General features: G+C 43.3%; 1 protein-coding gene across 3 annotated transcripts in view; it reads right to left on the bottom strand.

Moving 5' to 3' along the window:
* Window positions 1–26,712, bottom strand: part of LOC146712719 (butyrophilin-like protein 2) — a 32,303-nt gene extending 5,591 nt beyond the window's left edge. Inside the window, exons 1-6 of one of the 3 annotated variants that reach the window (XM_085452148.1) lie at window positions 26,401–26,690; window positions 22,771–23,115; window positions 22,477–22,575; window positions 17,240–17,557; window positions 16,111–16,446; window positions 4,269–4,595 (exon numbers count right to left, since the gene is read on the bottom strand). In XM_085452148.1, coding sequence (XP_085308274.1) covers window positions 4,269–4,595; window positions 16,111–16,446; window positions 17,240–17,557; window positions 22,477–22,575; window positions 22,771–23,115; window positions 26,401–26,437 — 1,462 coding nt within the window. In that variant the 5' untranslated portion in view covers window positions 26,438–26,690. Of the gene's footprint in view, window positions 1–4,268; window positions 4,596–7,373; window positions 7,473–7,619; window positions 7,971–9,021; window positions 9,707–15,488; window positions 16,023–16,110; window positions 16,447–17,239; window positions 17,558–22,476; window positions 22,576–22,770; window positions 23,116–26,400 lie in introns of those variants that run through there. The other 2 variants (XM_085452147.1, XM_085452146.1) reach the window with 2 other exon arrangements.
* Between the last annotated feature and the right edge of the window lie 910 nt (window positions 26,713–27,622).

Below are 27,622 nucleotides of genomic sequence, written 5' to 3'. Positions count from 1 at the left end.
AGAAACACAGTCTGAGTGTTTCTGTCACACTCACTTCATCACACAGCTCAGTTTGACAACATTTGGAAGAATTTGATAGAAGCCTTCCTTTAGTAAAAGCACCAAGAAAACACCATGAAAACACCTCACTACACACAAAACTACAGTACTGGCAAATTGTACATAAAGTATGAAAAGTCAAAGTACTTATTGTGCAGAAAAATGTTCCCATCAGTGTCTGTGGATCAATATTACTGCTGCACATGTTTAAGGCTGAGCTCATTTCAAATCCTTTCTATTGTGTTGAATCTGCAGTAATGCATCATATTCTATAAAATCATATGTTTGTAGTGGCTGTCCTGTGAGGACCACCCAACTCTATCGTTGCTAAACTCTACATCCACCTCACTAACAGACATTATTCTCTGCTAACCTTATTCATGTTTACAGCTCGTGGTTAAATGCCAAAAGGTCAACTCCACATCCCTCCCCCACAGTTACCTGATTGGTCTGAATGTTCTTGATTGGCTCACTAACACAGTCAGCACTGGTACGGAGTCAGAGGGAATACCGAGAGTGTAGCCTGATGTGTTTCACCGAATCATGGCTGCACCAGGTCATTCCCGATGAGAATGCTTCCGTGGAAGGCTTCCACACTGTTCGGGCGGACAGGGACAGCATCGCTAGCGGTAAGCGTAAAGGAGGTGGGCTTGCTGTTTTAGTTAACAACCGGTGGTGTAACCCTGCCAACATAACAATCAAAGAAAGGATTTGTTGCCCGGACACTGAACTGTGTGCTGTTGGACTCAGGCCGTATTATTTACCCAGGGAATTCTCTCACGTCATCTTGGTGGCTGTTTATGTTCCCCCCTCTGCTAACCCCACAGCTGCATGTGACACTATCCACTCTGCCATAGCTCGGCTACAGACTCAGCACCCGAGTGCCTTTATTGTGATCTCGGGTGACTTCAACCATGTATCACTGGACAATACACTACCAACATTCAAACAATATGTGGACTGTCCCACCAGGGGAGAGAAAACTTTAGACTTACTGTATGCTAACGTCAAGGATGCATACAGCTCCTCCTCCCTCCCCCCACTTGGTAGGTCAGATCATAACCTGATTCACCTCACCCCCTGCTATGTGCCAATTGTGAGGAGGGAACCTGTGACCACCAGGACTGTTAGGAGGTGGTCAGAGGAGGCAATAGCGGAACTACAGGGCTGTTTCGAGGTGACCGACTGGGAAACACTCTGTGAGCCTCACGCCGAGGACATCAATGGGCTTACTGAGTGTATCACAGACTACATAACTTTCTGCACCGACTCCATTGTTCCAGCTCAGACTGTTCATTGTTACCCAAATAACAAGCCGTGGGTGACTAAGGACATCAAAGCCCTCCTCAACAAGAAGAAGAGGGCTTTCAGAGGGGGCAACAAAGAGGAGGTGAGGAAGGTCCAGGTGTTACTAAAGGACAAGATCAGAGAGGCTAAGGACAATTACAGGAGGAAGCTGGAGTGGAAACTCCAGCAGAACAGCATGAGAGAGGTGTGGAGGGGCATGAAGACCATCACTGGATTCAGGCCAACCAACAGCAGGGGAGCTGAGGGAGGTGAGAATAGAGCCGACGAGTTGAATCTGTTTTTCAATAGATTCGACACCACAGTGTCTGCTCCCACCCCCACAACCTCACCTGCAGTCAGCCTGGAATCCAGAGCCACACCACTGTGCCAGCCTCTCTCTTCACATGTTGCCTCCTGTGAGATTCCTGACACCCCTCCCCCACCCATCACCTTCACTCAATACCAGGTTGAGATGCAAATGAGGAGACTTCACTCAGGCAAGTCTGCTGGACCAGACGGAGTGAGTCCCCTTGTCCTCAAGGCCTGTGCCCCCCAGCTGTGTGGAGTCTTTCATAAACTGTTTATGCTGAGTCTGAGTCTGCAGAGGGTCCCGGTGATGTGGAAGACATCATGCCTCGTCCCTGTACCAAAGACGCCTCGTCCCAGTGGCCCCCAGGATTACAGGCCCGTGGCACTGACCTCCCACATCATGAAGACCCTGGAAAGGCTCATCCTGGACCAGCTGCGACCCATAGTAAGACCACATCTGGATCCCCTTCAGTTCGCTTATCAGCCTCGTCTCGGAACAGAGGACGCCATCATCTACCTGCTCAATCGTGTCTACACCCATCTGGACCAGCCGGCGAGCACTGTGAGGGTCATGTTTTTTGACTTTTCCAGTGCTTTCAACACCATCAGGCCGACCCTCCTGGGTGATAAGTTAGCAGCGATGCAGGTGGATGCTTCTCTGGTGTCCTGGATTGTTGATTACCTGACAGGAAGACCACAATATGTACGTCTCCCACAGTGTGTGTCTGACAAGGTGATCAGCAACACAGGGGCACCACAGGGGACTGTCCTCTCCCCCTTCCTCTTCACCCTCTACACCACAGACTTCAGCCACTGCACAGAGACCTGCCATCTTCAGAAGTTTTCTGATGACTCTGCGGTGGTTGGATGCATCAGCAGGGATGATGAGACAGAGTACCGGGCTGTGGTCGACTCCTTTGTCACGTGGTGTGAGCAGAATCATCTGCAGCTCAACGTGGCAAAGACCAAGGAACTGATCGTGGACTTCAGGAAGACCAGGAAACACTTGACCCCTGTTTCAATCCAGGGGGTCAGTGTTGACATTGTGGAGGACTATAAATACCTTGGAGTACACATTGACAATAAACTGGACTGGGCTAAAAACACCACAGCACTTTACAGGAAGGGCCAGAGTCGTCTCTATTTTTTGAGGCGACTGAGGTCCTTCAACATCTGCCAGAAAATGCTGAGGATTTTCTATGAGTCTGTGGTGGCCAGTGCGATCCTCTATGCTGTTGCATGCTGGGGGAGCAGGCTGAGGGTCGCAGATGCCAACAGACTTAATAAACTGATCCGTAAGGCCAGCAATGTTGTGGGGATGGAGCTGGACTCCCTCAAGGTGGTGTCGGAGAGGCGGATGCTGTCCAAGATAAAGACAATGTTGGATAACACCTCCCACCCACTCCATGACATGTTGGTCAGTCACAGGAGCTCGTTCAGTGAGAGACTGAGATTACCGAAAAGCACCACTGAACGACACAGGAAATCATTCCTGCCTGTGGCCATCTCCCTGTACAACGCATCCACTTAACACACTGTTTGCTGCTACAACTACACATGTTTCTTTTCCAACTATTTATTTATAAGTGACTTATGTATGTATGTATGTATATATATGTATATATTGTACTATTCTTAGTTAGCGTATTGTCTGTCTTGTCTTAATGTTGGTTTAAAATGGAGCACTGTAACAAAAAATAATTTCCCCCAGGGATCAATAAAGTATTCTGATTCTGATTCTGATTCTGATAACAGCCAATAAAATCTCATGTACAGAATTACAGTATTAGTTAGGAAACTGTACAAGCTGCTTTCAAGTGCAGAGCAACAAACTGTTTGAACTGATCCAACTTTATTAACACAGACAAAGATTTGTGCATCAGCTGCTGTTTGCTGCTATAGATATAATCCAGCTGATGTGGAGAACTACATGTGACACTGTGATGCAGCCATGAATCTGACTGATTTCTTTCCATTTTCAAAGGTTGATGCATCAGTTAAAGTCCTTAAAAAGCTCAGAAATAAAGAGAAAGGTTGGTTAAAGCAAAGAGAGGCACTGGCAGCCTTTAAGACACTAAACAAGAGAAACAGATCAGAGAACATCAGACTGAATAAGTGGAATAAAGTGAAACAGAGAACTAACGCTCCCTAAGAATGGAGCTGTCAGAGGAAGAGAGCAGCAAACTGAAAGTCTCTGTTAGCTGCAGAGCTCTGAAACTTCACATAGCTTTGGATGATAACATGGAGAAAGGATGTGGAGATGTTCACACTTCTGCTAGAAATCATCTTCTAGTTATTGTGACTCAGATATGACTGATTATAGATGAGGACCAAAGAAGGTTGTTACTGAGATTTGAGCTGACTTAGCTTAGCCTGTGTTTCAGCCACATGCTAAACAAACACATGTTCAGAAACTAGAAGATGTTACCTTTCAGATGAAGTCTCACACATGAACTTTGCTCCTACAGTTCATCTGCTGAAGCTTTTACATTTGGCTGGAAATCAAATAAAAACCAAAACAGCCACAAACATCAGACATGCTAACACTGTGACATTATTGGATGGAGCCACTGAGACTGAACCACCATCATCAGTCTGACCTCTGACCTTTGACTTGTATCTACAGCACTGACCTCTGACTTTCAGCTCCACTTGTTTCTCCATCAGCATGTTTCCCTCCCTGCTGTAGACGGTGCAGGTGTAGGTGGAGTTGTCTCCATCTGTGGGCTGTTTCAGGGTCAGACTGAGGTCTCCAGGTTCCAATAAGTTTCTCTTCATCTTTGTTCGGTTCTTGTATTTATTGTCCTGTTCTTCAGGCTGGTCAGAGCCGTTCTCATACATGTGGACCTTCCTGTTGTTTGCATCCTTCCACTCCACTTTAGCATCTTTAGGCAGGCAAACTGTGGTTTTGCAGATCAGCTGGACAGACTCCACCCCTGAATCCACCCCCACCGAGCGGACTGAGAGGACAACAAAGCACAACATGAGCTGTAGTAAAGGTTACTAATGGTCTCCTTATGACCTGTTACGACAGCATTCGCTGTTTAAAGCGTGTCTGTCGTAAAGCTGAGCGTTTGTGGAGAAAGACTCGTTTACAGGTTCATCTCTTTTATTTAAAAGACCTTTTAGTTTCTTTTAACGCTTCAGTTCGTGATGCAAGGGCTGCTTATTTTTCAAACCTAGTCTCTAGGAGCAGAGGTAACCCTAAGGTTCTATTTGACACAATTAGGGATATTGTTGCTCCGGTTTCTGCTGCTGTCGCTATTTCTTCGAATGAAGACTGTGATAATTTTCTTTCCTTCTTTGTTGTTGTTGTTTGTTGTTTCCTTAAAAGGTTAGCAATGTAAGGAGCAAAATCTCTCCCTCCATGTACCATTTGCCTGTTCGGATTTTACTTAAACCACTGGGTGGGTGTATCGGGTACCGCATTGGAATGGGTTAAATCCTATTTGTCAAATCGATCTTTCTCTCTTGCCTATGGGGTGCCTCAGGGCTCTGTCTTGGGACCATTATTGTTTTTGTTGTATTTACTCCCTCTTCTGCAACTTCTTAGCTCTTTCTCTGATATTTCATATCATTGTTATGCAGATGATATTCAGCTATATATCTCTTCTAGGCCACCTGATGTTTCTAAGCTCCAAATCTTGCAGTCCTGCTTAGACTCCGTTAGAGATTGGCTGGCTGGTAATTACCTTCAACTAAATGCTGATAAAACGGAAGTCATTGTCTTTGCTCCTGAGAAATTTGTTCCCCTCGTGGTTAAAAATCTAGGCCCTCTTGCTTCCTATATTAAATCATCCATTATGAACCTTGGTGTTACATTTGATCCAGCTCTGACGCTGGACACACACGTTAAATCTTTGGTTGGCTCTTGTTTTTACCATTTAAGAAATATCGCTAAGCTGAGTCCCATTGTGTCACGTTCCGAATTGGAAATGATTATTCATGCTTTTGTTTCATCTCGCTTAGATTATTGTAATTCCTTGTTTACTTGCTTAAGTAATGCCTCCCTGGAACGACTGCAGGGTGTTCAGAATGCTGCTGCCAGGCTTCTGACAAAGCATCACAAACACTCCCATGCCACTCCCCTGCTGATTTAGCTGCATTGGCTCCCTGTCAAGTTCAGGGTCCAATTTAAGATCATAATCATGACTTATAGGGCCCTGCACGGTGTAGCTCCAACTTACTTAAGTGATCTTCTTCTTTCCTATCACCCCAGCAGGTCCCTGAGGTCTTGTGACCAGGGGTTGCTGGCTGTCCCGCATACAAGGTTAAAAACAAAAGGTGACAGAGCGTTTGTATCAGTGGCTCCCAGACTCTGGAACTCGCTCTCTTTGAGTTTGGGATCTGTGGACTCAGTCATGTCTTTTAAAAAGCAGTTAAGAACGTATCTGTTTAAACTCGCTTTTGGTTGATTTTGTTTTGTTTTAGATTTTAATGTCTGTTTTCTGCCTCTGTAAAGCACTTTGTGATTTTATCTTGAAAGGTGCTATATAAATAAAATTTTACTTTACTTTACTTTACTTTATTTTACTTTACTTTACTTTACAGAGGACTTATTCCTGTGCTTGTCCTGTTAGACCTCAGTGTAGACCACAACATTTTACTACAAACACTAGAACACACCAGAGTTATTAAAGGAAATTCACTGCAGTGGTTTGAATCACATCTGATAGATTCCAGTTTGTTCATGTAAATGAGGAGTTTCCTTCACACACAAAAATTATTCATACATTTATTTGATTACCATGCATATACTATGCATTTGATTTTTATTTTTTTATTTTTCTGCTTCTAAATTCATCACATTGATCCTGAACCTTTATATAACTATAACCAACACACAAATATTAGATGTCAGTGACCACTGTGTGAAAATAATAAATATTAATGACAGTATAATAAAATAAATGTATAATAAAATCTTATCATGGAGGTCTCTTTAACATTGTTTTTTTTTTTACCTTTATTGGATTACAGTGAGCTGGTGTACATTGCATTGTAAATGGTAAATGGCCTGTATTTGTATAGCGCTTTTCTAGTCTCTAAGGACCCCAAAGCGCTTTACACAACCAATCATCCACACATTCACACACTGGTGATGGCAGCTACATTGTAGCCACAGCCACCCTGGGGCGCACTGACAGAGGCTGCCGGACACTGGCGCCACCGGGCCCTCTGACCACCACCAGTAGGTGAAGTGTCTTGCCCAAGGACACAATGGCGAAGACTGTCGGGGGCTCGAATCGGCAACCTTCCGATTACAAGATGAACTGCAACCTCGTGAGCCACGATCGTGATTGTATTGTAAAGTTATTACATATTATTCACATGTCTGTGTTCTCGAGTATTAGTTTTGTTTTTTTTGTAACCTCTGTTAACTCATGACCAATCGCAGTGAAACTTTTGGTAAAAAGTAAAACTGGTTAAATTGCAGATAATGAAAGAACAGCTTGTCCACATGCAGCCTCTGTGTCAGATCAATGCAGTGAAGCACACACACTGTTTAGTAAAGTCGTGTTGTGGAGCTGTTTCACTGATCAATGACTGAGTCTGAAGGAGGTTTTCTGACTTCTGGAACAAACCTGGAAGTTTCTCTTCAGCTCTCTGTATCAGCTGTTTGTAACTCTCAACTCTTTTAGCTTCTGGAACAAGTTTGTGTGAGCCACAGTCAAGGAGCCACCAGAGGACACCTGCTGACCATCGGCATTATGGGTAGTGTAGCAGGAGACACTCACCTGACATGAAATAGTGCCGGAAATAAAATAGAAGACCTCCAGAAATAACAAGAAGAACCAGGAGAACCAGGAGAGCTGTGGCCCAGGATGGAAACTGTTCTGTGGGGAAACAAAAAGAACAGCATGACCTTTGACCTCTGACTGACCTAATAGGCCTACATTTCAATCAAAGAGCCAATATGATTTCTCTGATAAGTTTTATCTGAATGATGTATGATGTGTCTACAGCAGGTGTTTGTTGCTGACCTGCAGCACCTTTGACCTGCAGCTGTACATCACTCCAACTGAGTTCACGTCCAAAGTCTCTGATGGAGCAGGTGTAGGTGGCGCTGTCAGACAGTTGGGGGTTGGTCAGGTTCAGGCTGAGGTCTCCAGTTTCCAGAGCGTCAGTCTTCATGGATGTTCGGCCGCTGTAACGCTGGTTTTGATCTTTCAGTTCATCTCCTTGAAGCTGACGCTGGTGGACGGTGGGAGGACTGAGGTCGGAGCGACTCCACACCATTGAGGCATTTCTTAGGTTGAAAGTGTCAAACTCACAGGGCAGCACTACAAATGATGCCCCCTCATATGATTCCACAGCTGAGGCATGCTGGGAAACTGAGGACACACAGACAGAGACTCCATGAGTCACTTTAAAGTAAAGATCAAGTTTAGACACATTGAGACACACATGAGAATGTGTGACTGATGTGATCTGTGAGTCCAAAAAAAAAAAAGTCAGGGTCAAACAGCACAAACAGACTGTGAGTGGAAGTCCTGATGTCGGAGGACAGATTTTCAAGTCTTTTTACAAATTAAAGATTTGGGAGTGACTGAGACGAATCCAGATCTAAAATCACTAAGCTGATCAAAGCGTTTTACATCAGAGCAACAGATTCAGAATACATTTGTGTTGTTGCAATTAGTGCAAAATACAGCTGTATATCATCCACGCAACAGTGGAAATAACACAGTATTTTCAGATTATCCCAAAAAGTTGATTCTGTTCATCTGGACGTAGCGTTTTGTGAGAGAAGTGTTTCGTCACTCATCCAAGTGACGTCTTCAGTCTCAGCTGACTGCAGGTTTCAACCTTATAAACAGTACCTTTGCATAATGACTGAAACCAGCCCACTGAAGGAACAATGGGCTGGGAGGTCAGTTCCTTAATCACTAGTATTCAAATATTGCACAGACATGCCGTCCCAGCATGTCTGTGCAGGTTTCAGACAGACAGGCTGGGAAACATGGAATAAAACATAAGGAGGGGAAACAAGGCAGCAGAACTCTAATACACACAGGGAGACACTGGGGGTAAAGACACGAGGGGAAATCCAAAAAACTACACTGAACAACTTAGGACTCATAGAATAACTCCTAGAACAACATGATATAGAAACACAAGAAAGCAGAGAAGGACCCAGGACCATGACAGTAAGTACTTAAGTACAGTTTTAAGGTATCTGTACTTTACTTAAATATGTAGCTCATCTGGAAACCACCAAGAAGAATCCAGAGATTTGAAAGTTGCTGCTTTGGATTGTTAGTTTGATCTGAATCAGAATCCAGTGTTTGATGGAAATCTCCTCCTGCTGCACTTCAACACATTAAAGAGAGAGAGATGAAAGAAAAGCTGATGATGAGAGCAGAGAGAGGAAGGTGTACTTACCGTGCAGGAGGATCACAAACACCACAAACATCTTCATGTTCCTGTCAAACTCAGAGACTCTTTAAAAGCCCTTCAGGACATCAGCTCACAGCAGCTTCACTTTCCTCTGCTGATCATCTACTGACACTCTCACACTGCTTCGCTGTCACAGCTCAGAGTTCAGCTTCACACTTTGTTAATTTGAGGAATGAAGTCCAGCAGCCACAGATCACTTCTGAGAAAAGAGGACGTCAGCTTTCCTCCTAGTTTCACGCCCGAGCGCTCCGGTTGGAGGCGGCTGCTGCGGCCTCACCCTGACACGCACAAAGCTCCGCCTTCAGTCCTGACACTGAAATTTCCCTTCCGCTGTCGCAACAATGATGCAGATGTGAAAAGATCAGTACAGGTTATTAACGAGGCCGGGTTCTCTGATCACGGCGATCCTGTTTCTAAAGTCCCACATGATCACATTTATGATGTGGTTTCTTTTCACATCATGCAAATAAAGTTTAAAGTCTGCGTGTCTCCAGACTGTGTCCACAGTGTTTCAGTGCAGCAGAGTGAATCTGATTTGCTGGCAGCTTTTTGTCCTTTCACTGAACAAAAGGCTCCAACAGAGATGAAATGAAGATGTGTTTCTATCGTTGCTTCATGATGGAATAATGCTGACAGCAATATAAAAATGGGACTTTTGGTTGTCAGTGATATTTGTGAGGCTCACATGTGTGAATGTTGTTGTTTGGAGGCTCGGGCAGCTTTAATGAGACGAATGGAGGCCAGGCATATATCAGCACTGCTGCTGCCTGAGCCTGTTCACTCCCTGCTTGGTGTCCACACTGTGGACTTTATATGTGCTGTTTATACTGTGTGCGTCAGAGCTGATGGCTCAATACACAATACAAATATGCCACGTAATGTGAGCACACACTCTGTGTGTGGCACATTCCAACAGTGCTGTTTGTGTGTCAAAAAACAAGCAGAACAAAGGTTCAGTTTAAAAAGAATGACTACACCCTGAAGGTTCCTCGGGTGGCTCAGCAGGGAGAGCAAGTCATCTCTTGACTCCTCCTACCAGCATGTCAAAGTGATCTTGTACAAATAAAACTGAGGTTATTGTTCTCGTCCCTAAACATCTTATAAATATGGTATCTAACCACATTCTTTCTCTGGATGGCGTTACCTGGGCCTTCAGTAACACTGTGAGGAACCTTGGAGTCCTTTTTGACCAATTCAATTCAATTTTATTCATATAGCACCAAATCACAACAGAAGTCGCCTCAATGTGCTTTATATTGTACAGTAGATCGTACAATAATAGAAAAAAAAAAGCCCAATGGAAAAATGTACCATGTCAACCAATTAATTAAGTGGGATTTGGTTGTTGGTGAGAGAGAGAGAGACAGTTTCTAGATGTGGGAGATTTGTGACGTTTGGTGTGGAGTAGTTAGTTAGTGTGTTGTCTCGTGTAGTTGTTCTGTTGTGTAGTTGTTTTGTTTTGTGTGTCAGTGAGGGCACTGATGAATGTCAGTAAGGCACATTTGCAGTGTAAACACTGTCACTAAGTAGAAAACCAGCGGAGTGATACACCTCCTGCTGTCAGGCCTGCAGGTTTGTCCCTGTGCTGCTCTCCTCTCTTTTGGTGGACCAACATTGTTTTTTCCTGGCACACATAATTTGTGGGTTTTTATACTTATTGGGCTACATATGTATTTGTTATACAGGCTTGTAACAGGGCAGCCCTTAGCGGCTGGAAACACAGTGAGACAGACCAAGGCAAGTGTAGTGGAACAAAGTATTTATTTTCTATACGGCTCTCCTTACAACAATTAACTTGTCGAGCTTCTTCACAGCACAAAAAATCCACGCTCTAATGACAACTGGCAGCCTTAAATATGTTCAGCTGTCACAGACTTAACCATTATTCCACTCTCAGGTAAATTCTTAAATCCCAACCTTCCACCACAGTATACAATATATCAATAAGAATAAATAAATACATAAATACATTTTCACATTTACATATTAATAAATATTTCACACTTTAATGTTACACCAAACCCAATATTATAAAAACCCAGAAACCCAAGCACAAAAAGATTCACCACACTCTTTACCCATGGTCTCTCCCGGAACCTTTAAATGGTGTCTGGACCACCGGGGAAACATTTGCCCAAACACCTTGAAGAGGACACAGGCAAGAAAGGTGAGTAATCATTAACTTACAAACACTTATTTGCACCACTTTTATCCCTAGATTTCACACAGACATTTGCATTAGTTTTCCTTATTGGTAAACCTTAATCACAATCTCAATCACCATTCTTCTCTCCTGACAGACAACCACCACATTCCTTGACGAGGAGCAGCTGTGCAGGATCTGAAATAAGGCTACCAACTGATTTTAAAATTCCCAATAAATAGTCAATAAATATTTAAACTTCTTGTGTGCAAATCCATGCTTAAAGTGCAATGCTCATAAATTGCTTGATAAGGTGCTTTTAATAAAGTGAAAGGTGTGCTCTAAAGTGCTATACATATAATATAAATAAATGCAGTAAGGGAGTCCTCTTCCTTACAAGGCTATACAGTACATAGCATCAAAACTCACATGTTTTATGTAACTAAAGTGTTTAATTATGCGGGCTACAGACAATAATTAAGTTATAAACTATATTTATATGAAAAACGTGTATACTTACTGCATTTGAATTATTTTAACCACATGTAACCACCTGCATATGTGTTTGAAAAACAGGTTTTGATTTTGCCACCTCATTTGATTTGTTTACCACCCTCATGCCACCCTGAGAAAATTTCTCTAGATCCGCCCCTGCATATACAGTGGCTTGAACTTGAACTTTCCCACATTTTGTCACATTAAAGCCACAAACATGAATCAATTTTATTGGAATTCCACATGAAAGACCAACACAAAGTGGTGCACACGTGAGAAGTGGAATGAAAATCATTCATGATTCCAAACATTTTTTACAAATAAATAACTGCAAAGTGGGGTGACAATGTTGTTGCGTCTGTCTTGAGTTCCTCCTTTTTCCCTTCCGAACACACACATGTAAAGGAAGCACTCAAAACATGCGGTTATCCTAAATGGGCGTTCATAAAGTCAGCAAAGAGGCACAGAAAAGAAGATCAGACACCAGCGAGGGAGGATAAGAAAGACAGACGCAACAACATTGTCATCCCCTATGTAGCCGGTGTGTCAGAAAAACTCAGGAGAGTTTTCTCCAAGCATGACATCCCAGCAACACACTCAGACAGAAACTGGTTCACCCAAAAGACAAAACGCCAAAACACAGACTTAACAATGTGGTGTATGCTGTACAGTGCAGCAAGGGATGCCCAGACCTCTACATTGGAGAGACCAAACAGCCACTTCACAAGCTCATGGCACAACATAGAAGAGCCACCTCCACAGGACAAGACTCAGCAGTCCATCTGCATCTTAAGGATAAAGGTCACTCTTTCGAGGATGCCAATGTTCACATTTTGGACAGAGAGGACAGATGTTTGAAAGAGGAGTGAAAGAAGCATCTATGTCCACTGTGAGCGACCATCTTTGAACAGAGGCGTGGTTTACGACGCCAACTGTCTGCCATCTATAATCCAGTTTTGAGATCCTTAACAGACGCCTTAACGCCCAGGAACAGAGTCCGCACAATGTTCAAGGTTCAAGGTTCTTTATTTGTCACATGCATAGTTATACAAGTATAACACACAGTGAAATGTAGCCTGACACGCTCCTCGACATGTGCAAAAATTGGGGGGGGTGTAGAGGAAGAACATTATATATATATGTGTATATATATATATATATATATATATATACACATATAGTATATACACTGGGTGAATGTGCAGTAGTAGCAGCAAGCAGGTGAATTCTGTACATTAATATGAATAGACATCTGACTATTTTACAGGATAGACAATATAAACATATTTAAGTTAAAGGAATTTGAAATGTACATTGTTCCTTGGTTTAGTGTCTGGAAGAGTCCTGTCTCAGTCAATTATAGATGATGTGAGAGGGCGGGTGTGTGTGTTTAGGGCCCGGATGGCTTGGGGATAGAAGCTCCTCTTGAGTCTCTCTGTCCTTGCCCGGAAGATGCGGAACCTTCTACCAGATTGCAGAAGTTGGAACAGTTTGTTGCCAGGATGGGACGGGTCCTTCAGTATCTGCGCTGCTCTAGTCCGGCATCTCCTGGTGTAGGTGTCCTGAAATGGGGGGAGAGCAATCCTGCAGCAGCGTTCTGCTGTACGGATCACTCTCTGGAGAGCTTTTTGGTCCTTCACACAGCTGTTCCCGAACCACGATGTCATGTTCTGTGTGAGGATGCTCTCCACAGCGCCTGTATAGAAAATCCTGAGGATCTTTGGAGAGACCCTGAACTTCCTCAATGTCAATGTGGTGAGCCACACGGTAAATCAGGGTTCCTACTGCGATGAGCTGTGGCTTTCCATGCTTTCAGGTGACAGCCCGAGTGGTTAACACAGGGAGTTGTGGGGAAGAATCCAGCTCCAACAAGTCTCAGGCGTATCTTATTGGCAGCAGCCCAAGAGTAAAGCCCCTGAAGATCCAGTTCTCTGCTAAGCCGACGAAGTAGCCCAAAAAAGCCCGCTCTCTTCCCCCATTACCTCCGATGAGGCCTGGGAAGCAAAAAAGAGCTGACCAGCAAGAATGGAGGTAAACCGGGAAAACACCCGTGTTTCGTTGACCCTGAAAATTATCATTAGCAGATTTAACGCTATCGCAATAACGCATGGCAATCATAAATCCGGAGGGAGATGATGCTGGACAAAAGTGTAGAAAAGACACTAGCACAACATGAAAAGTAAACAAACAGATGGACAGAGGCAGCGGCACAGCCAAACACAGGCGCCATCTTGCATCTGTGAACCAGTGCACCTTATTTTACTGTTTACTGGCCTCAAACCGATTTTACGTGGAGCTCAAAAATCTGTCAAAAATGTTTTAGTATGACTATCGTAAGCTACGAAGCCGCACCGCTTGATGGATTGTTGGAGTATTATGGCTACCGTAGCCAGGAGCCTCTTGGACTCATAGTATTCTGGGTCCAAAACTCCGTCCGCTTCAGGTCACAAAGTGAAACAAACACTGCGGCACACTGAGAGTTAAAAACTGTCTGAATTCTTTCATCTTCAATAAAATGATCAGTGTTGCTGCTTTACCAGGTGTAACAGTTCAGTTTAACATCCAGGCATCCATGAAAACAGATGCAAAGTTACATAGCAAAAATGTGAAAAATGCCGGAGCAACATATACCACAACAACATGGGAATAGAGCATCTGCAAGAGAATTCAACATGAATGAATCAATGTTACAGAAGTGGAGGAAGCAAGAGGAATGAGTTGAGTAAAGCTTGACTTATCCGACTGTTTTCTTTCATTAAGGAGCTCCTCATAGAAATCCGGTGCACCTTATGTAGGAAAACAGACCCGTTCATCGACTGTGCGCGTTATAGTCCAGTGCACCTTATGGTCCGAAAAATATGGTAATATTCCAGAAATAATAATAATGGATTGGATTTATATAGCGCTTTTCAAGGCACCCAAAGCGCTTTACAATGCCACTATTCATTCACACACTGGTGGAGGTAGCTACAGTTGTAGCCACAGCTGCCCTGGGGCAGACTGACAGAAGCGAGGCTGTCATATCACGCCATCGGCCAACACCAGTAGGTGAAGTGTCTTGCCCGAAGACACAACGACCAGGACAGAGAGAATCGAACCGGCGACCTTCCGGTTACAGATGCGTTTCCCAACCCCCTGAGCCACGGTCGTCGTTGTTCGTAACACTTCCTACGTTGGAATAGCCATCAGCATGAACTATCACATGTCCACCATCACATGCCCAAATATGGAAGTGACGTCATTTTCACGGAAAATGTAGTTTTTTTGTTTGTTTTTTTTTTTGGGGGGGGGGGTCTTATAAGCCTATACTGGTGTTTTTAAAAGTCATGTTTGCCTTTAAGGTTTTCTATATATGCTCAGAAGTCATATTGCACTGCTTGTAATAGTGTATTTTGATGCACATGCTGTTTTTTGGGTTTTTTTGCAAATTTGCATTATAATATTTATTTAAATTTTTCATGCAGTATAAAAATTGGTGTATCTCAAAAACAGAACTAGGAAGACCCTCAAAATATCAAAATGTCCTGTTCAGTTCAATTCAATTTTATTTATATAGCGCCAAATCACAACAAAAGTCGCCTCAAGGCGCTTCATAGATACAGAGAAAAGTAGCCATGATGGTTACCTTCTGTTAACCGCTTTGACGTTTCAAACGTGGCAAAATTTACTTGTCTGTGTGAGCACCGATTTCCAGATTTAATGAATTGATACCGGTTTATTCCAGTTAAAATCAATTTTAATTGAAAAATCGATTATTAAAACCCACCCCTACTGTGTGTGTGTGTGTGTGTGAGTGTGAGGAGAGCACAGTGCAGCAAGGAAGTACTGTAACTCCTTTATTTCACACAGACAGCTTCAGCATTTGTTCTGCTTTCTCTGCTTTTATTTGAATGTAACAGAAACACACGGCTAGAATTTACACAAATGTGTTTACAGGCTGACTTTAATGTGTTTCTGCACATGCTTGTCCTCTGGTCATGTGATCGTGTGGTTTGCAGGACGCTCCTCTTCCTCAGAGGATCCACCTGTGCTTCCTCTCCTCTCTCCTCCACCTGTTACAGTGAGGGAACGTCCTCCATGATGGAGGAGCTGCTGGAAAGTGCTGAGAGTTTCCTCCAGAGTGAGACCTCTGTCACAGTTCAGAGGATCTACGGCAGCAGAGACCTTCATGGACACTAAAAGTCTCAAACACACAACAACAACATCACACTGACTCCACTCTGACATCACTGATCAATAATCAAAGAACACACAGATCAAACTGATTGATCAGCCATCAGAGGAGTCGGATCAATGGAGCTGCTTCTGTTCCTGATGTCCCCTGTTTGATCCTGGACCTGAACTCTCCCTGCAGAGGAGACACAAGACAGTCAGAGACACACACACACACACGCACGCACACACACACAGAGAGAGATAGAGAGAGAGAAACAAACCTTTGACCTTGAGCAGCACTGTTTTGAATCTGGAGATCCTCTCACTGTAGACTCTACACCTGTATCTCCCACTGTCTCTCTCTGTGGGGTGTTTCAGGGTCAGACTGAGGTCTCCAGTTTTCAGCAGGTCTTCATTCATCTTCATTCGGTCTCTGTAATCCTGGTGCTGTTCTTCAGGCTGGTCAGAGCCGTTCTCATACACATGAATGATTTTGCTAAAGACTTCACCAGACTCATAGTATTTCCACTCCACTTTAGCATCTTCAGGCAGGTTTTGTGTGGTTTTGAAGGGCAGCTGGACAGACTCCGCCCCCTCCTCCACCTCCACCTGACACACTGAGAGGACAACAAACACAACATGAGCTGTACAAAGTGTGATTGGTGTTCAGAGCAGCATCATGTGACTCTTGTTCTGCACTAAATGAAGCGATGGAGTGGCGCCTCCTTCAGGCAGAGAAACAGCTCATGGAGAGAAATAATTATTAGAGCAAAAACAAGAGTGGAGCTGCAAATAAGGCCGAGAGGAACGCTGCAGAAAACTGTTCATGTGTGAATTCATCACTTCATAGATTTCTTTGAGCACTAAAATCAGAGCTGCTTCTATTTCTAATATGACAGCTGTACATTAGAGCTGCAACACTTTAAATGTGAGCCATAAAAACATGATACTCTACAAGTGCATTCAGCTCTGACACTGTCACATCATGAAGGAGACGTGGAAATGTTATTCTTTCTGTCACAACACAGAGCTTGTGACCAAATGTGAGGGTAGGTATGTAGAGTAACCTGTATATCAATAGCTTCCCTTTCATACTCAGCTCTCTCTTCATCATGATGGACTGGTAGAGCATCCCCATCACTGCAGCCCTAATCTGTGCAGGGTGTGCAGATTTTTTTAATAATCACTTTTTTATTGAGTTTTAGACATTAAAACAAAAATAAGACAATGCACATACACCCCTGACACAAACACAGAAAAAAAAAAAAAACAACACAAACAGTCTGAGCAAGCAAAATTTCAGTAAGTCACATATTCAAACCCTCTGTACACATAGCTATTGCATTGAGCCTTTTCTCTCAGGATACTCTCTCTCAGATCGCAGGGCTGACCTGTATCTACAGCACTGACCTCTGACACTGAGCAGCACTTCTTTCTTCAGCAGGATGTTTCCCTCCCGGCTGTAGATGGTGCAGGTGTAGGTGTTTGTGACTGTGGGGTATTTCAGGGTCAGACTGAGGTCTCCAATTTTCAGCAAGTTTCTCTTCATTCTGATTAGGTCTCTGTAAAATGGATGCTGTTCTTCAGGCTGGTCAGAACCATTCTCATAGACGAGGACTTTCCTGTAACCATCAGTCCACTCCACTTTAGCGTCTTTGGGCAGACAAACTGCGGTCTTGCAGGGCAGCTGGACAGACTCCACCCCTGAATCCACCTCGACCTTGTAAACTGAAAGGACAACAAAGCACAACATGAAAAAATCAGCTGTAGCTGTGATGGTCACATGACCTCATCTTCCTTGTCACATGCTTCCCTTCCCTTTCTGGATTGACTTGCTTTTGTGTCTTTCTCTCTGTCTCCCATTCCCTCTTTCCTGCTCTATGTGTGTTTCAGTTCTGCTTCATCTTTCAGAGGTGAACAAGCTCACATTTAAATGATAAACAAGCTCTTTTAATTTTTTTTAGCACTTTTCATTAGTGCATCCACTCCTTTAGCCACTTACATCTCCGAGTGCCCTAAACTGCATATTGGATAAGCAGATATTGGACCAGCTCAGGAGAATATTTCAAGGCAGAAAAGAACAATGCAGCAATGAATGCAGCAGCCACGGATCCTGTGAAGAGGGCTCTCTCCAGCCACGGAGCGCCAAGGAACAGCCAGGAATGAGGGAGAATGCAATGCCAGACAGAGGGAGATGCAGACTCTAAATATATGAGAGGGATTAAGGGCAGGGAGGAAACGCCTGGGGAAGACGGCTGAACATAAGCAACTGACAAGACAGGGGAAGCACAGCTAAACATAGTACACACAGAACAAGTGTCTCTAAAAGCTGCAAAACACACAGAGACACAGGCCGACTATGTACAGGCAAAGGCAGGAGCGACAGAGACACTACTGGGGAACAAGGGAAGAGAAGGCAAGGGAGCAACACAGAGACGTGACTGGGGGGAGGGGAAACAAAGACAAGACGGACCTAACAGGACAGGACACACAGATGCAGGACCAAGACAAACAGAGACGAGACCAGGCATGAACAGGATCAAACACCAGACAACCTAAACTAGAAATACAGATAACTACATAGGAACAAGTCGCACAGCACAGAGAAAACAAAAATAAATAAACAAGACTTAAAATATTATAAAAACAAAACTTGACTGAACGACTCAGGCACCCTAACACACTCAATGTCATCTAGTGCTTACTCATTAATCCTAAATTATTTTTCCTTGTGAACCTGATCAGAGGAAGGGCGCTCATGTGGCCAAGGAGATGTTGGCTGGTAACATGAATATAACTTTTCTGGATTTTCTGGAAAAATTAAATCAGGTTTTTGATAAATACTCTAGCACTGACTTGCTCACAAAACTGCTGACACTCTGACAGAGGAGGAGTAGTGTGGCTGATTTCGCTGTTGAGTTTGTGGATTCTGGCAGAGGAGACTCGCTGGGATAAAAGGGCCCTTTGCGGGACCTAGTTTGCATTATTTGAGTGAATACATTCAAGATAAACTTGCAACGAAGGAATTCCTTGCTTAACTTCATGCACCAGTCTACTTATGTATTAAAGGTGGATGACCACATTCAGGCATTTTGTCCCCAAAGGAACTGTAACTACTGGCAGGTAACTTCTGGTTACAAGGGGGTTTTTGCATCAAACTGCTGCTAAAGTAATTATTCATAGGGGTTGTTTGATTGTTGGGGTTTCTCTGCATTACTGTAGGGTCTTTGCCTTACAATATAAAGCACTTTGAGGTTACTGTTGTTGTAGTTTGGTGCCATCCATCCATTTTCTTCTGCTTATTCAGGGCCAGGTTGTGGTGTCAGCAGGCAAAGCAGAGAAGCCTATGCCTCCCTCTCCTCAGTGTAACAATAACAAATGTGTGGTGTCTCTTTAAGACAGCCTAAGTTAATGTTTAGTGATGTCACTAAATATTACTGCCCAGCCAAAAGATATAATTTCTCTGACATGCCATGGGTCTCCCCCAGGAACTCAACTGGCTCCATTTTTATGTGGAGTAGTAGTGGCTCTACTCCTCACCCTCTCTCTAAGGTAGAGACCAGCCACCATTCAGAGAAAGCTAATTTCTCCACTTTCTCTGAATAGTGCCGTGGGCACTCCACCCTTTTCCAGCTGAGAACCATTGTTTTGTTGGACTAATGGACGGATTCTCCTTTTCAGCACCCTGGCATAGACTTTCCGAGGAAGGCTGAAGAGTGTGACCACACCCTCCAGGCTTTTTCCATGGCCTCTCCGAACTCTTCCCAAACCCAAGTTTTTGCTTCAGCCCCTGCCTGATCACTGTTCTGCTTGGCCTGTCAATACCTACAGTGGGGCAAAAAAGTATTTAGTCAGCCACCGATTGTGCAAGTTCCCCCACCTAACATGATGACAGAGGTCAGTAATTTGCACCAGAGCTACACTTCAACTGTGAGAGACAGAATGTGAAAAAAAAAAATCCATGAATTCACATGGTAGGATTTGTAAAGAATTTATTCGTAAATCAGGGTGGCAAATAAGTATTTGGTCAATAACAAAAATACAACTCAATACTTTGTAACATAACCTTTGTTGGCAATAACAGAGGTCAAACGTTTACTATAGGTCTTTACCAGGTTTGCACACACAGTAGCTGGTATTTTGGCCCATTCCTCCATGCAGATCTTCTCGAGAGCAGTGATGTTTTGGGGCTGTCGCCGAGCAACACGGACTTTCAACTCCCGCCACAGATTTTCTATGGGGTTGAGGTCTGGAGACTGGCTAGGCCACTCCAGGACTTTCAAATGCTTCTTACAGAGCCACTCCTTTGTTGCCCGGGCGGTGTGTTTTGGATCATTGTCATGTTGGAAGACCCAGCCTCATTTCATCTTCAAAGTTCTCACTGATGGAAGGAGGTTTTGGCTCAAAATCTCACGATACATGGCCCCATTCATTCTGTCCTTAACACGGATCAGTCGTCCTGTCCCCTTGGCAGAAAAACAGCCCCATAGCATGATGTTTCCACCCCCATGCTTCACAGTAGGTATGGTGTTCTTGGGATGCAACTCAGTATTCTTCTTCCTCCAAACACGACGAGTTGAGTTTATACCAAAAAGTTCCACTTTGGTTTCATCTGACCACATGACATTCTCCCAATCCTCTGCTGTATCATCCATGTGCTCTCTGGCAAACTTCAGACGGGCCTGGACATGCACTGGCTTCAGCAGCGGAACACGTCTGGCACTGCGGGATTTGATTCCCTGCCGTTGTAGTGTGTTACTGATGGTGACCTTTGTTACTTTGGTCCCAGCTCTCTGCAGGTCATTCACCAGGTCCCCCCGTGTGGTTCTGGGATCTTTGCTCACCGTTCTCAAGATCATTTTGACCCCACGGGATGAGATCTTGCGTGGAGCCCCAGATCGTGGGAGATTATCAGTGGTCTTGTATGTCTTCCATTTTCTGATGATTGCTCCCACAGTTGATTTTTTCACACCAAGCTGCTTGCCTATTGTAGATTCACTCTTCCCAGTCTGGTGCAGGTCTACAATGCTTTTCCTGGTGTCCTTCGAAAGCTCTTTGGTCTTGGCCATGGCGGAGTTTGGAGTCTGACTGTTTGAGGCTGTGGACAGGTGTCTTTTATACAGATGATGAGTTCAAACAGGTGCCATTCATACAGGTAACGAGTGGGGGACAGAAAAGCGTCTTACAGAAGACGTTACAGGTCTGTGAGAGCCAGAGATTTTCCTTGTTTGAGGTGACCAAATACTTATTTTCCACCCTAATTTACGAATAAATTCTTTACAAATCCTACCATGTGAATTCATGGATTTCTTTTTCACATTCTGTCTCTCACAGTTGAAGTGTACCTCTGGTGCAAATTACTGACCTCTGTCATTATTTTAAGTGGGGGAACTTGCACAATCGGTGGCTGACTAAATACTTTTTTGCCCCAGTGTATAGACTGATCCCAGTCCAACAGGCTGACCAAGCCTGATAGCACTCCTTCAGCCTGATGGTTCCCTTCACTTCTGGTGTCCACCATCTGGTTTTGGGGTTGCCACCACCACCAGCTACCTTGTGGCTGCAGGTTAGTGCAACAGCTTCAGCAATGCAGGTGCTGAACATCCAGACCATTTGGACTTAATGTCCCCAGTCTCCCTTGGAGTGCTCTTGAAGGTGAGAGTTGAAGATCTTGTTGACTGCGGCCTCTGCCAGGCATTCCCTGTGGACATTCACTATATGTTTAGGTGAACCAAGTCTGACTCAGGTAATACATGAAACCACGGTTCTTTGTTTACAGATGGATTTATTCTTCCGTCACACTTCTCCATCAATTCACTATAAAATCCACCGTCAAACTGTCATTACATAAATGCGCAGAATGATCAAACATAAATACAACAAACAAAAATTTAAAATAAAGTTAACAAATGTGCAATAAACAGAACACAGTTAAATGTGCCACGCTGGCTGCACATGACTGTGAGAGGAGTCTGCTTTAGAAACAAAAACTTAACGAAAAACAATTCCCAACTTCTTCTTTATCTTCTTTGCAGCTCCCTTTCACTATGAAACAACTTATTTAATCTTCCTTATGACTTATTTATCTTACAGCTTTTCTTAGCTTCTTTGCACATTTTCTTAACCTCCTTTTTTGTCACTTAAAGGCGAAAGAAAGAAATAACATACATAACACAATAAATTAACAAATTGACATAATTTACATACAGTTAAAGACTCTAAGAAGGCCGGGTACTCTGATCTGTCGTTTGGCACATAAGTGCAGACGACAGTCAGGTCCCAATCCCTGACCCAAAGGCGCAGAGAAAAAGAAAACTCTCTCATCCACTGGGAAAAACTTCAACATACAGGCAGCAAACTGAGGGAATGCTAAGTTACCCACCTCAGCCTGCCACCTCTCACCAAGGGCAACTCCAGACTGAGACAAAGTTTAGCCCCTCTCCAGGAGACTTGTTCAAGAGCTCAAGCTTTTAATTGACTATTGCATAAAACAACATCTAACACTTTGATGCGCCCATTTTTTTCAGTTAAGCCTTGGACTCATTGCACTTCTGGGACCATAAGTTTGTGGTGATCACAGCCTCCGATCACTCACTCTTTTGGTTTGGCCAAAAGGGTTATGGGTAGGTGTTGTAGGAAAGACTAACCTGACTTAAAATGGTGCCGGAAATGAAATAAAAGACCTCCAGAAACCACAAGAAGAACCAGGAGAACCAGGAGAGCTTTGGCCCAGGATGGAAACCGTTCTGTGTAGAAACATAAAGACAAGTAAGACTTTTGACCTTTGACGGAATGTAATTAGTGAATTTACTGAACAGGCCTATACTTGTGTGAAAGAGCCTAGAGTAACATGGTTATTTCTTATTAAAGTAAAGTTTTAAAGTAATAACGTTTTATCTGAGTGATGTCAGATTTGTCTACAGCATGTGTTTGTTGTTGACCTTTGACCTGCAGCTGCACATCTCCTAGTCTCTCGTAGCCAAATATAGGGTCTCTGATGGAGCAGGTGTAGGTGGCGCTGTCAGACAGTTGGAAGTTGGTCAGGGTCAAGCTGAGGTCTCCAGTTTCCAGAGCGTCAGTCTTCATGGATGTTCGGCCGCTGTAACGCTGGTTTTGATCTTTCAGTTCGTCTCCTTGAAGCTGACGCTGGTGGACAGTTGAAGGACTGACGTCAGAGCGACTCCACACCACTGTGGGGTCACTCAAATCGAAAGTGTCAAATTCACAGGGCAGGTGGAATGAGTCCCCCTCATACATCTCCAAAGCAGCTGAGGCATGCTGGGAAACTGAGGACAGACAGAGACTCCATGTGTGACTTTGAGGTAAAGACCAAGTTTAGACCTCAAAAGTTGATTCTGTTCATCTGGACGTAGCGTTTTCAGTGAGAGAAACCTTTCGTCACTCATCCAAGTTACTTCTTCAGTCTCAGCTGACTGCAGGTTTCCCAATCTTATAAACAGTACATTTGCATTATGCCGGCTTGTACACATACAAGAGAAACACGAGAGTTCTTCTGTACTGATGTTTACTGTGCTTCTCTTAACGTACACAGGTACACTGTAGAACTGGTGAATACAAATGTACAAGGAAATTGTATTTCAGCATTAAAACATATTGCGATATAAAATTCACAAAATATAAACAAACATACCACTTTGGCCTGCAAGTGGACAAACCGGTGTATTTGGAACTTAGGACTTGTTTTTTCTTCTTTGACATTCACACGGCTAGACCGTCACCATGAGCAGCTTCTCTGGCCTTTTTTCTAAAAACAGGAAGTGACCTCTGCCCTTACCTTAAACTTACAAAATTAACCGATTATTTTCCATGTATCAAATTAACAGTACACCAATCCGGTATGCAATAGGAAAATGTTAACATGCTCAACACAAAAATAAAACATACAAAATAAAATGCGTTAATTACATTATCATTACAAAAGCTCTGCCTAGTGGTCAAATACTAACATTTCAACAGCTGTTACACTCCCACCATCACGCTATCGCAACAGCATGTGTGTTCCTAAAGGAATTTAACCCAACAATGAAATTTATAAAAGGTTAACCAATAAACATAATGTTTAGTCTTTACTCTGCTTCAAGTAAAAGTGTAGTCTTATGTATGGGTCTCTCTAAAATCGTCTTAGTTGTGTGCTTCCCCTTATTGTCTCTAGTAGAGTCAGTGATGAGAAGCTTAACTTTTCTGACTCTGCCGTCAGCTCCTGGAGTTCCTGAACTTCCACAACTTTAGCGAGTTTCCATTGGTTTCTTGGAAGACAGTCTTCTTGTAATAACACAATGTCATTTACTTTTGCATTTCTTCTGGTTTTATTCCATTTGCTTCTGTGTTGCAGGTTTAACAGATATTCCTTTCTCCACCTAGTCCAAAATACATTTGCCAAATACTGTACTGGTTTCCATCTTTTCTGGAGGTAGAGATCTTCTTTAGCAAATTCTCCAGGTGGTGATGAGATCACTGCTGATTTCATCATCAAAATATGGTTGGGTGTCAACGGCTCCCGTTCTACAGGGTCGTTGATAGACTCTACAGTTAGTGGTTGACTATTAACTATTGCCATGGCTTCATACATGAACGTTCTCAATGATGAAGTGTCTAATCTTGAAGCTGACTGGCCAAGAATGGATTTCAGAATATTTCTTATTGTCCGAATCTGCCTCTCCCAGACTCTTCCCATGTGGCTAGAAGCAGGTGGGTTGAAAACGAAAGTTATTCCCAGCTCTCTGACCTTCTCTTGAGTTGCTTGCGTTAGAAGCTTTCGTTTCTTGCACTGATAAAATTGATGCATTGATCACAATGCAGCTGACCTACATTGCCACGTACTGTTATGAAACAACGGAGTGCATTGAGAAAACAGTCTGTACTGAGATCATCTAGGACTTCTATATGTATAGCTCTCAAGCACATACATGTAAACAAGAGTCCATATCTCTTTAAGTCTTTCCTCCCTTCTTTTACACAGAATGGTCCGAAGCAGTCCATACCGCTGTATGTAAATGGAGGGGTAGCTTCCAGTCTTTCTGGTAGCAGGTCACCCATCCTTTGTTCTTGATTGCCTTTCCTGTACTTTCTACATTTGACACATTTGTATATAAATGACGATACTTCAGTACTGCAGCCAATTACCCATATGCCATTGGACCTTAGCTCATCTACTGTCATCCCTCGGCCTTGCTGATGCGTCTTCTCATGAAAATGTTTAATGAGTAGGTGCGAGACATGATGTTTCTTTGGCAGAATGGCTGGATGTTTGATGTTGGGATGGATTGATGCTTTTGTAAGTCTTCCTCCCACCACTTCTTTCCTTTCTTCCAATGTAGTACTTTCATTGGACATTAATTTTGGGTTCTTTACATACTTTACACGTCATCTTAATCTTGCTATTGCTTTCACAATTCTCATCCAATCTGAGAATTTTTCCAGACGTTCCAAAATGGATTTTTCTTCTTTTGCCTTAGCTGCGAATACTGTTGTGACTTTGAGTTTTGGATCTTCGATGTTGATCTCTAGAAAGGCGCTTGAGAAAAGACGATCGCTACTACAAGGATTACGTGCAAGAGCTCATAAAGAGAGGTGATGCAGAGAAAGTGCCAGAGGCTCAGCTAAATAATCAACCAGCGTGGTACATTCCTCACCATGGCGTCTACCATCCTCAGAAGCCAGACAGATCCGTTGTCTTTGATTGCTCTGCAAAGTACCAGAATACATTGCTCAACAAGCATCTCCTGTCAGGACAGAGCGCTAACTTGAGCGGGGATGAATGGTTTCAAGTTCACATTTGGAAAGCTTGGTTGCAGGAAGGAACTATCTTGTCTTACTTGGGAATGAACAGAAGGTTTTTCTTCTTTCTCACTTTTCACATTTTCAGCATACACCTTCAATCTTGCTTGTGCTGCATTATGCTTTTGCAAGTTCCACTTCCTTTCTCTTTTCTTCTAACCTTGTCTTTATTGAGGTGCTCTCTGTTAGAAATTGAGCTCTTTTCCTTGCATCTTCAACTTCAAGATCTCTTATTTCGTCCTCACACTGATGCTGTTTTTATTATCTTAATGACTTCTTCCGTAGCTGCTACTTCAGCTGCAGCTTCTTGTCTTTGTTGTAATGTGACCAGAGATGATTGCTTTGACACCCCAGAGATAGACCTTGACGTATATGTGATCCTTGAAGAAGCGCTGGATGAACACGGTCAAACACGGACTCTGAATCAGGCCAGGGTATACTATTTGGATCACCATCTTCTTCTAAAAGGCACCGAGCCTTTGCTCTGGCAGTTTCACTGATAGCCATGCACACATCACATCTTCTGTGCATTTCAATATCAGGACTATGTATTTTTCTGATCTCATCATGAATGTTACAGATGTCAGTCATACTAGCATCTATAACACTCACAGCTTCAGATATTAACTCATAAGTTTATGTGGTATTTCCACTTCTTGTAAAATTTGACATTTGTTTGATGGAAATCTCCTCCTGCTGCACTTCAACACATTAAAGAGAGAGAGATGAAAGAAAAGCTGATGATGAGAGCAGAGAGAGGAAGGTGTACTTACCGTGCAGGAGGATCACAAACACCACAAACATCTTCATGTTCCTGTCAAACTCAGAGACTCTTTAAAAGCCCTTTAGGACATCAGCTCACAGCAGCTTCACTTTCCTCTGCTGATCATCTACTGACACTCTCACACTGCTTCACTGTCACAGCTCAGAGTTCAGCTTCACACTTTGTTAAAGCACATCTGTGGAATGAAGTCCGGCCGGCCACAGATCACTTCTGAGGAAAGAGGAGGACGTTCAGCCTCCTCGTAGTGTGACTGCTCCAGGTTCACAGCGACACCCAGAAAGCTCAAAGTCCTGTCACATGACCATCATTTACAACCAGCTCGGAGCAACTGTATGAGTCAAACACAATAAAACGGAAACATGAAGCTTTGGTGCTTCAGTGAGTTTATGTTAGCATGGATGCTACACACTGCACACACACACCAACATGAAGTTTGTGGTGGCAATGTGTTGATTTCAGCCTGAGCCAGAACCTTTTTATGACACGTCACAGACTCCTGTGAGTTTTTGTGGAAACACTAAACACACCTTTGACCTCCACCAACACAAACAGCTGCACTAAGAAACAAACAGCGCCTGATATATATGGATGTGATTAATCTGAGAGACCATTTTTGTTTCAAAGACCAACAAAACTCAGTGAAACTGTGCGTTTGCACAAAGGCTGAAATGTACATGTGTGTTATTATTTCAGATTCTTGCACTGAGCTCTAAATCTGTCATTAAAGTGTTCACATGTAAACCAGGCTGTTTGTATCACTGCACACTTTACTCAGAAACACATGCAGACACGTTCTTCTGCAAATGAAAGAAGGAAACAGAAGTGGTGCTTTATGTTTATCTCAGCTCTACAATCAGGAATGACAGAGCAATAAAGGACAAAGGATCCCAGCAGGAAGAAGAAATGATTAACTACACATGAAATCAAACACTGTGAACTCTGAACTCTGGACTTCAGATCAGAAATAGATGAAGGTTTTATGACAGTCAGAGAAATCAAACTAAAGTAAAACAAGAAAACAACTTAAATAGCACCAACCAAACAAGACGAGAACTAAACACGATCCAGACGCACACTGAGGAGGCAGCACCAACACACAACTGTCTCATTCTAGCTTAAAATTTCTGTTTCATGACCCGTCACAGTACCACGCTGGCATTCACGGTGTTCCTGAGAGCACACCATTCTTTCACAAACATTTGTAGAGGCAG

This window comes from Copadichromis virginalis, linkage group LG3, assembly GCF_057382275.1.
Source record: "Copadichromis virginalis isolate Kocher_CV1m ecotype Utaka linkage group LG3, C_Virginalis_male_GT1.1, whole genome shotgun sequence".
Lineage (NCBI taxonomy): Eukaryota > Metazoa > Chordata > Actinopteri > Cichliformes > Cichlidae > Copadichromis > Copadichromis virginalis.
This window is presented reverse-complemented; position numbering and strand designations above follow the sequence as displayed.